The sequence below is a fragment of the Cardiocondyla obscurior genome, linkage group LG07, assembly GCF_019399895.1.
Source record: "Cardiocondyla obscurior isolate alpha-2009 linkage group LG07, Cobs3.1, whole genome shotgun sequence".
NCBI lineage: Eukaryota > Metazoa > Arthropoda > Insecta > Hymenoptera > Formicidae > Cardiocondyla > Cardiocondyla obscurior.
Genome location: NC_091870.1, coordinates 380,908 through 390,801, shown reverse-complemented (window position 1 = coordinate 390,801; position 9,894 = coordinate 380,908). Strand labels below are relative to the sequence as shown.

The window sequence follows — 9,894 nt, the reverse complement described above, 5'->3', positions numbered from 1 at the left end:
GTTATTCGCCGGCTCGCAGCGCCGACCCTCGGCCTTAGGTGGGCATGGTCGCGGCGTGCGCGCGCGCATAATATTCCAGCAGCAGTGCGGACAGTGCGGTCTTCTCGCGGTGTGTAATGCGTGGTGATGCGTGCGTCGCGTTGCGGCCCGTAGACATGCATACGCGCGCGTTGCGTACGTGCACGTACATCCCACCCACACTCGGAAGCGCGTACGGATTTGCCGCGGTACGGCTTCGCGTTGCTTCGGCGTCCCGTCTTATCTGGCCGTCGCGCAGCGTAGTGTAACATCGTCGCGTACATATGCCAGGTAACGGCGGCGGTGCGCGTATAAGCGCGTCGCCGGCGGCGCGCGCGGTCGCGAAGCCGCCGCCGGCGCACTACCTGCACGAGCTGCCGGCCCAGGACGAGGAGCGGCTTGCAGGGCTGTTCCAGCGGCTCGACCTCGACGGCAACGGCCGCGTCGACGTGCACGACCTGTCCCATGCGCTCCGCGAGGTCGGCGTGCACACGCAATACGCTCAGGTACTCGATTCAACCGTTCACATTCCTCACCTTTTACATTTCTCGATATTGCGAAACTCAGGCCGCGACGAGAGATCCTGGATCTCTCGGCGCGGAATTCGTCGTGCCTTGCGCTCGGCATCGCCAGCAGTTTGGGCAGCAAGTATTCGATTATTCTCGCGCTTCCTTCTTGGAACGATATTTCACGGCCTTCTGCGCCTTTTTCAGACGCGGTTGTTACTTAGGTATTTTATTTTTATGTTTGACGAAATTGAGTATCGTTTTGCGTTAATTGTTGGCTGGAGATGAGTCGAATCTTTAGTTGAATGCAATGTATGCATCTGTGTGAGAGGAGGATAGAGAAAAGAATTGTGTAATGCAGGTAAAGTTAATATATTTGAACTTGCTGGATTAGTAAAGAAGAAAATTTTAAAAGTTGATATAAAATGCAGATAAAGAGAAAAATGCACCTTCGGTATCATAGATCATGTTTTTTGTAACTTTCATAAAACAAGAGGGACATATGTGAGAAAACAATAGGGCATTACTGGCAGTATGATAATTGCAAAAATACTGGCAATACAATAAGTACTTAAAGTGCAGTTAAAACTGTAAAAACAATGAACTGGAAGGTCTATTTCACAAGTCTTATGTAAGATAGTCATTTTGTTTTTTATATTTCTAGGTTGAAATCAATTTCTTAATTAGTTTTTGTTATATTGCAGAAATCCTTCAGTTTTTAGAACTTTAGATACGCAATCTTTTTTTTTTCTCTAAACTTTTCTGATATTTTATTAATCCTTTAAGTTTTTTTTTATATTTACGATTTCTTTTATAATATAAATTTATATATATTTTTTTCCCATTAATTTCATGTTCTGTATAAAATTTAAACGCTTGAATGTATCTAAAAAATAATCTTTAATCTTATAGAAATTTCTGGCCAGTTCAGATCGCACTAAAAGTGGCGATATCAGCTTAGCCGAGTTCATACACTATGTTCGCGAACATGAAAAAAATCTGCGACTGCAATTTTCCGATCTCGACAAAAATAAAGATGGTAAGCATACGTTCAGTTACATCATGCCACTCATTATCTCTAAAAAAAAAAATTCCAATTTTGTATATTACTTACAGGAAAAATAGATTTAGAAGAATTGATACGAGCCTTCAAGGAGTTAGGAATAGAAATTGCGCAAGAGGAAGCAACACAATTGTTGCAACGGTATAATTTTAACATTACTTTCTTCTATGTTATCTAAAATTTATTGTAATTAATATAACATTAAGCATATTAAAAGTATAGTCCAGAGAAAGGTTGTATATTGAATTTCATTTATTATAAAAATAATTTTAAATTAATGAACTATTTTTTTTTGTAGCATGGACCAAGATGGAAGTCTCAATATCAGTTTCAACGAGTGGCGGGATTTTCTTCTTTATGCGCCAAGTACTACGTTGCTCGATATCATCGAATATTGGCATCACACCACGGTGAGTGTATTATACGTATTCCATTTTCAACTTTGACCGACACTAACAATTTACAATGTACAGACATGCACGGTTACGTTCGGCAAATATTTTTGGTAGTTGTGAAAGTCCCAACTTTTTAAATGAACATTATACATGTGACGAAACTTTCTGCGATGTTTCATCAGCTGTTTTTTCCATAATCAGTGGGCCCCCTCAGCTGCGAGTGCAAGATACATTTTACATAAGCATGCAATTGTTATTTTCATAAGTACAATTGAAACAAATAAGGCTGGCCTGCCTCGCCTGGGTAAACTTTGCACCATGCGTACGACCGCCGACTACTTTGATCATCGTCATCGAGCGGGGTATTTGCCTCGATGACGCGCGTGTCTGACGTCGAAGCAATGAGCAATGACGAGAAGGAAAAGGGGGGAAAGGGTAGATTAGCAGACGGAGGCGTTACCCGTTACGTTTTAGAGGGGACGATATCTCGGTCTCCTCGACCAGTCTCAGGGTTTTCCCTCGTGTTTGCTCGTCTCAGTCTCGTAACCGGACTCCGAGCGACCGAATCGTCGGTTCGTAGCTCGTTCCCCCCCTTCTGTTCTTACCGTTTAAAATTGGTCAAGAAGGTTTTACCTAAGAGAAAGGTACTTTTCCTCGGCCACGTGCATTACAGTTTACATACGAACCGTTAACGGCTGAACGGCTGTCGATTACTTTTCGGAACGTTCCAAACGAATCCCATAAGTCGTCGGATCCGCAATCTAAAGATATCGCAGTGAACGAGGTGGGGAATTCTCGAGAATTCGCGCAACCCCGATCGGCGCGTGAACATCCTCATTGGACTGCTCCGCTAGATACCGGGTAGAAAGTTCGAAAGTCGCGAAAGTATGTGTAAATCTTGTAATACCAAGTGAGACACACGAGTGTGCAAAACGGCGGCCGACTTTAAGGAGGAAGAATTATTTTTGTCAACCGCGTGAAGCAAAAAAAAAAGTGTAATAAATCAGCGAATATATACATCATTTAATCGCAATAAGAGAGGAAGATAAATTGAATACATTTTAAAAGGAAAAAAAAAAGAGAGAGACCCGAACATAAATTTAAACATCAACGTAGAGGTCGAGTTTCGACTGGCAATAATAACCAATACTTACGTTAAAAAAAAGCAAAGGAAAAAAAAAAAAAAGTAGGACATAAAAACAAGAATAGAATACTTTTATTTTATAACGTGAATAAAAAAAAAAGAAGGAGGAGGAGGAGAGGTATCTCGGAAAAGATAAGAAGAAAAATTAAGTAAAACGTAAGCAAAAAAGAACAGAGGAAGAGCTGAAGCTGTGAGAAGCTGCAAGCGGCCGACTTCATGCGACGAGCGTGTGCGCGACCACATGATTCACGATTACAGCTGATTGACCGTAGCATGTATGCCTTGAAAAACCCGAGATTTCTCCAGCACGATAGCACACTGTCCGCGTGTCAAGTACGCGAGGAATTTCTTCAGCGCTACCATGAGCTCTTGCAACGGGTGAGTAGAGCCTGTAGATGAGGCTTACCGAGCTTGCTCGGGTCGGCCAATCGGATCACAAAGCTTATCGTTTCGAGTGGAAAAAAAGAAAGCGCCAGGTGTGCGAGGCGCAAGGTCAGCGTTAAAGAGCGAAAGTGATTATGGAATTTCAAGAATTCAACTCCTTTAAGCTCTTACGCGAACACGCGTTTACACACATGCTAACACACACACATACACGCTTATCAAACGTACCCATCACCTAGATAAAATACTTGTATCTATTCGTTATCAATTTTATTAGCTAATTTTATTAGATCAATATCTATTTGTAGGCAAATGTCGATGCGAAATGTTCTCCATCTGGTCTCGCGGTTACCTGATGTTTGGTAATTTGCCCGTTTATCGCAATGGCACTGTAACAGTAGTCAATATTGAGAAATAAATGCCCATTTCCGTTAAAGATACGACGTTAAATTAGTTAAAGAACTGCGGCGGTTCAAAGTACAATTGGTGTATTGAGTAAATTTTATACATATCTTCCAGTCTAGCGTTTTGCTTTCAATATGCTTGTTTTATTTTGAGTGCGGAAAATGTGCTTTAGAAGGAACCGACCTAAGATGTAATCCGTGTGTCTGGCTCGTCGCCCAGTCAAGCTAAGAGAACTCTGGGAAAGCTTTTTCAGTTTGCGGACGACTTTATCGTTTGACGATTCGCGTCAGTCGACCTGTTTAAAACATCTTTACTTTTACCACGTTTGTTACCGCGTTATTTCCCAAACGTATATTTTTGCAGTCAGCTTCTTCGCCTGCCCTCCCATCTCGAACAGTCAGCCTGATCTGTGATTTCGCAAAATTATTACGTCACAGGTTATGACTGTGAGATTAGTGAAAAAAGGTAGACCAAACAAATAAATTTTAAATCGGAATAAGTTTTACATTGCGACTTCAATATAATGACGACTTGTGAGAACTATGTGTTAAAGTACGCTTTATATCTATGTTTTGCATCTGCTTTAATGTACATATTATAAAAATTAAATGAGAGGGTGAGTCAAATATTAACTCCACACTGTCTATTGATAACATATAAATTATAATTATATTAATAATGAATGTAACTATCAGTTGAACTAATAGAATTTTTTTTTTATTAAAAAAAAATTAACGATAACGTTTATGACGTAAATTTGAAGAGTATGCACTGTAGAATTTTCGGTTTTGATGTTCGTAAAATTCTTATGCGATAAACGGTAGATATTTTATATTAAATAAAAAATAACATATAAAGCTAAAGACATTTTTCATATAAGTTATACATTCTTTTTACAAGACGTCGACTAGAAAAATCGATAATGCCAGGTTTAGAACTATAATACATGTTTTTGTAACTCGAATATTTGTAACACAAGAGCGTCATTATACACGAGTTTCGTTACCATTGTCGACACACAATACTGCGAGTACCTGATAGTCGCGATCGATAAGCGATCCAAGCGTTGCATATAGTATTTGTGTGAATTCTAAGAAAAAGTAATCGACAATATCTTATCACTTAGTCCATTGACGTTTGCTTTAAGGGTCAGTCAAAAGATGCGTTTCAGTATTTGCCACTGATGTTAAAAATATGTAACACACGTGCACCAAGTCTATAGCATCGGCAGTAAAAGTTGAAACGCAGAAATAATCGTTTGCACGAGAAGCAGGCGAGCGAAAACGTTCGTAAGAATAATGAATTCTCCAGTAAAGAAAAAGTAAAGAGCGACGAAGAGAAATAGTTCCAACAAATTTATATGAATATGTTAAGTTGTAAATATTACGTGCATCACATACGTATATGAGACGTATCGCAGACGTGATAATATGTTACATTATGGTATAAGGAGTTGTGATAATATATGTATGTATATTACTTGGACTCATTTCAAGCTAGTCAGCTTTGTGAAATATGAACAATAGAGCGAGTGAAACTGTATTTATGTATTTGCGTCTGTTAATGTCATAAATAAAAATCTTACACTAATTAATATTGAATTATATGAACAGTAATGGTTATACATTCGATAATAATAGACAACTTTTTTTTATTTGCAGTATATGGATATCGGGGAGGACATCGGGGTTCCTGAAGAATTTACCAAGGGTGAAATGGTATCAGGAATGTGGTGGAGACATTTAGTATCTGGCGGAATAGCAGGTGCGGTATCACGTACCTGCACCGCTCCCTTAGATCGCATCAAAGTTTATTTACAAGTAAGCACATGCATTTCTTTTTTTTTTTTTTTAATTTATTTGATTTATAAGAATCTCAGAATCTATTATCAAATTAATTAATATATTTATATATATTTTTTTGAAGAATATGTTATTAATTTATTAGAAACATATTATATATTTTTTCTTCTTTGTATAATGTATGTATATAAATTTATGTAACTAAGATTTCTGTCAAAAAAATTACTGCGGTGCATTGCACGAACCGATTCGCCATGACTTGTCGAGCGAGCGAGTCGGGTAAATTAATCTAACTTGTTTTAATACGACGAGAGAATCGTCCGATCATCCTTGCAGGTCCACGGCACACGACACTGCAATATCATGAGTTGCTTCAGGTACATGTTGCGTGAGGGTGGCATTAGGAGCTTGTGGCGCGGAAATGGCATTAACGTACTCAAGATTGGCCCAGAAACAGCGCTCAAATTTATGGCGTACGAGCAAGTGAAACGGGCGATCAAAGCAGACAACGAGGCGAGCGAGCTCCGTCTTCACGAGCGATTTTGTGCCGGCTCCATGGCTGGTGGTATTAGTCAGTCAGCCATCTATCCCCTTGAAGTATGTTCCTATTTATCTTGCGTGATTTACGCTTCCTTGTTATCGAGCGACGTTTATGACGACATAAATTCTTTTTACATATTAGTACAAGTATATGCATATAAGAAAAGAAAAAATAAAATTTAAATACCCTAAACATTGTGTAACAAATTTGTAGGTGCTGAAGACAAGACTTGCATTGCGGAAAACGGGTGAATTTAATGGCATGATTGACGCGGCTAAGAAAATATATAGACAAGGTGGCTTGAAATCTTTCTACAGAGGCTACGTACCTAATCTGATAGGAATACTCCCTTATGCTGGCATCGATTTAGCCGTCTATGAAGTAAGTTGTAATAAGACGTCAAGAAAATATTTTATTTTACATTTTATTTCATAGCTATTATGATAATGTGATATTCTTGTAAAACTAAATTAATGTGGTTTCAATTCTGTATATAATTTGCATCATAGATCGAAATAAAAATTGCAATCTTTTCTTTTCTTTTTTGCAGACACTGAAAAATAGTTACTTACGTACGCATGACAAAAAGGAACAGCCAGCATTTTGGATTTTATTACTGTGTGGCACCGCGTCGAGCACGGCCGGTCAAGTATGCTCATATCCGCTGGCATTAGTGCGGACACGTTTGCAGGCCGAGATTGCGCCTGATCGTTCGCCCAACACCATGATTGGCGTCTTTAAAGACATTCTCAACCGCGAAGGAGTACGCGGTCTCTATCGTGGCCTCACGCCTAATTTTCTCAAGGTATATCATTATTAATAAATAATTTGTATCAGCTGAAAAAAAATTTACAGAGTTTTTAATAATTAAAATTATAAGCATTTACTTATTACAGCTTAGCTGACATTAATTTGACGTAATAATAATTTAAAATTAAAACCAATAGTTTTTAATGAACTTGTGGTTTAATTAATTATTACTAAAATCTTTTTTTTTATAGGTTGCACCTGCTGTATCTATTAGTTATGTAGTATATGAACATTTTCGACAAGCATTGGGCGTCAACATGACGTGATGAATATAAATGCTAGGTGACTGATTAATTAAATTAACTAACTTATTTTCTCTCTTTCTCTATCTCTATCTTTATCTCTATCTATTCCTCTCTTTTCCACTTGATATAAATAATCGATATCGAATGATCGTTTGGCGATAAACGCATTCGTTCGTCTTTCCTAAAAAAGACGAATAAAGAAAAAACAAAATAGTGATGTTAATTTATTGTTATTGCTAACATGAAAAACTTCATTTAATCGAGCATTCAATTTTGCAGTTTTTTAAATAATTTATTAAGATTTTAATATATTTTTAATATTTTAAGATTAATAAAGAAGAATAGTGCGAATCAAAATAATATAATTATCAATTTTCCAGCAGTTGCTGTTGTATAGATTGTTGTTATAACGCAGTGATACTTTACTTCGACGAATACAGTACAAAGAATGTCTTGCGTGTAAAAATACAAGTATTATATGTAGTCTTTTTGTAAAGAAATACGAGCAATTTTTGAATGAAAAGCGATTGAAGAAGGCCAGTTTTTGATTATTATTTAGTGTAAAACGTATTTTATTGCAGGAACCGTTCAAGTCAGCATTAATATTCTACTTGAAATTTACATATAAATTATTTCGAATAATTTTTGATAGTGATTTCTCTGATTATAATTTCAGTTTAAAGCAGTGAAAACTTTTAACTGTTTTATTACAGCTACATCAATATAAAATATTCACATAATAATTTTATTATTGATTAAAGAGCAATACTGTACGTTTTTACATGTTATGAAATTATTTCAGAGATAAAAAGTTATGGATTCAGCTTGACTTGAGTGCCAGCAAAAATACGTTTTGTTACATATACAAAAACGATTTAGTGTCGACCTAAAGATTTCCGGTTAATTGAGAGGATAGAAGATCGAGTTATATATTAACACTGTGATATGTATATGACTGTAAATTTTTTCGCATGATTTATCAACACAGCATTTTGTAAATTATAGGATTATCGCTCTTTTAAATTATGTAAAGTAACCCGATCCGTTAAGACAAAGCATTTTATATAAGTAAATAATCCTTATGTAATTTTTTTGCAAACATTTTTCATGGGGTTCTTTTTTTTTATTTAAAAGTATCATTAAAACTTAACTAAAGAATTAAAACGTTTTATTATGATTATAATGAAATTTTACATTTACGATCTTTTAAAATATTATTTTATATGAAGTAAAACAATTTTCTAACGTAACATTTTATTTTGCTTATTATGTTTTTTAACATTTTTAATATTTGACATTATTAACAGCATTTTTTTTACTTAAGAAAAATTTAATTGTATGTCTTTTTTATATATATAGGGGAAAATTAAAAGTCAATGGGTGTTAAAATAATGAAAAAAGAATTTCAGCACGTGTATGCTTATATATAATAGCATTCAGTATTAAATTCTTGTTCAGAGCTACTTGCTAGTATTAATTTAAGATCTCATTAATGTTTGCTAATCTTCTTCTTAAAAAGATTATATAAAGATTATATGAAGTGCTTTAATATTTATTATATATATTATTTTTTAGACTTTTATGAAAAAGTTATAAAAATGTATATATATATAATTCATATTAGTGATTCAATGAAGGTCAAGTGATAAATTTAGCGATAATGATTACTATATCGTTGTGAATCATGCGACATTCAATTTTCACACTTCAACACTGTTAATACTTCGTATATACTATAATAAACTCGATTTCACCGGCCGTTGCAATTTACTATTATATTCCAATTATTACGATTCATTCCCCTAGATAAGTTTAAGAACTTACAAATTATAATATATGTATATTATGTATTTACATGTATTATAAAAAAAAAAATTATGTACAGCTAAATACACGTGTTGTACATTGACGAAAATTTTAGGAATAATATGAGGAAAAATAACTCGTGCACGATAAATATAGTTGTCTTTAGAAAAGATTGCGATAACGTTATTAATAAATCATGGACAAGAAAAATTTCATTTATATTTAAATGTTTTAATTTTACCTCGTCCATTTGAATTGATAGAGAGCCCAATATAAAGAAAAAGATATTTTAAACGTATAATTTTCTTTAAAATAAAAATATCTAATAATAAAACTTTATTAAGGGAACTAAATACTTTATAAAAATTTTTTTACATTGATTATAATTATTTTTATGGTTTTCGATGCTTGTTAAAGTATTTATCGTGAATGAGTTATTGAATTGGACCGACGTTTTTATAGGAAAGAGATGTAAATGGTAATTTATATATGTGTATATATGTAACATAAATACACATTTTTTATATATTTCAGGTGTTTCTTTAAAAACTTTACCTAAATATCTCGGATGTAACGCATAATAAAGTCTATATGATGATCTACATTTTTGTGCGTCAGCATATGTTTGCACAACCGAAATAAAAGGGACGTGTGTGTTTGTATTCTAACGATCTAGATCTTAATTTTATTAATATATCGATATTCACTTGTGTAATTTATCCAGAAATTATAAATTGTACGTTCATTTATATTAAAAAAAATATATATTTTGTTA

The 9,894-nt window shown here is 34.9% G+C and overlaps 1 protein-coding gene across 4 annotated transcripts; it reads left to right on the top strand.

Moving 5' to 3' along the window:
* The first annotated feature begins 101 nt into the window (after nt 1-101).
* Scamc (Short Calcium-binding Mitochondrial Carrier) lies at nt 102-9,794 on the top strand. 4 transcript variants are annotated; one of them, XM_070658856.1, is made up of 10 exons: nt 102-524; nt 1,437-1,563; nt 1,641-1,728; nt 1,886-1,997; nt 5,577-5,735; nt 6,054-6,314; nt 6,472-6,639; nt 6,809-7,063; nt 7,260-7,350; nt 9,654-9,794. In XM_070658856.1, exons 1-9 carry the CDS (start codon nt 303-305, stop codon nt 7,332-7,334), a joined length of 1,467 nt encoding a protein of 488 aa, XP_070514957.1. In that variant the 5' UTR covers nt 102-302; the 3' UTR covers nt 7,335-7,350; nt 9,654-9,794. The 4 variants fall into 4 exon arrangements, with proteins under 4 accessions (XP_070514957.1, XP_070514956.1, XP_070514955.1 ...); XM_070658855.1 differs by lacking the exon at nt 9,654-9,794 and adding an exon at nt 8,116-9,647; XM_070658854.1 differs by lacking the exon at nt 9,654-9,794 and having other exon boundaries at nt 7,260-9,647.
* The last annotated feature ends 100 nt before the right edge of the window (nt 9,795-9,894 follow it).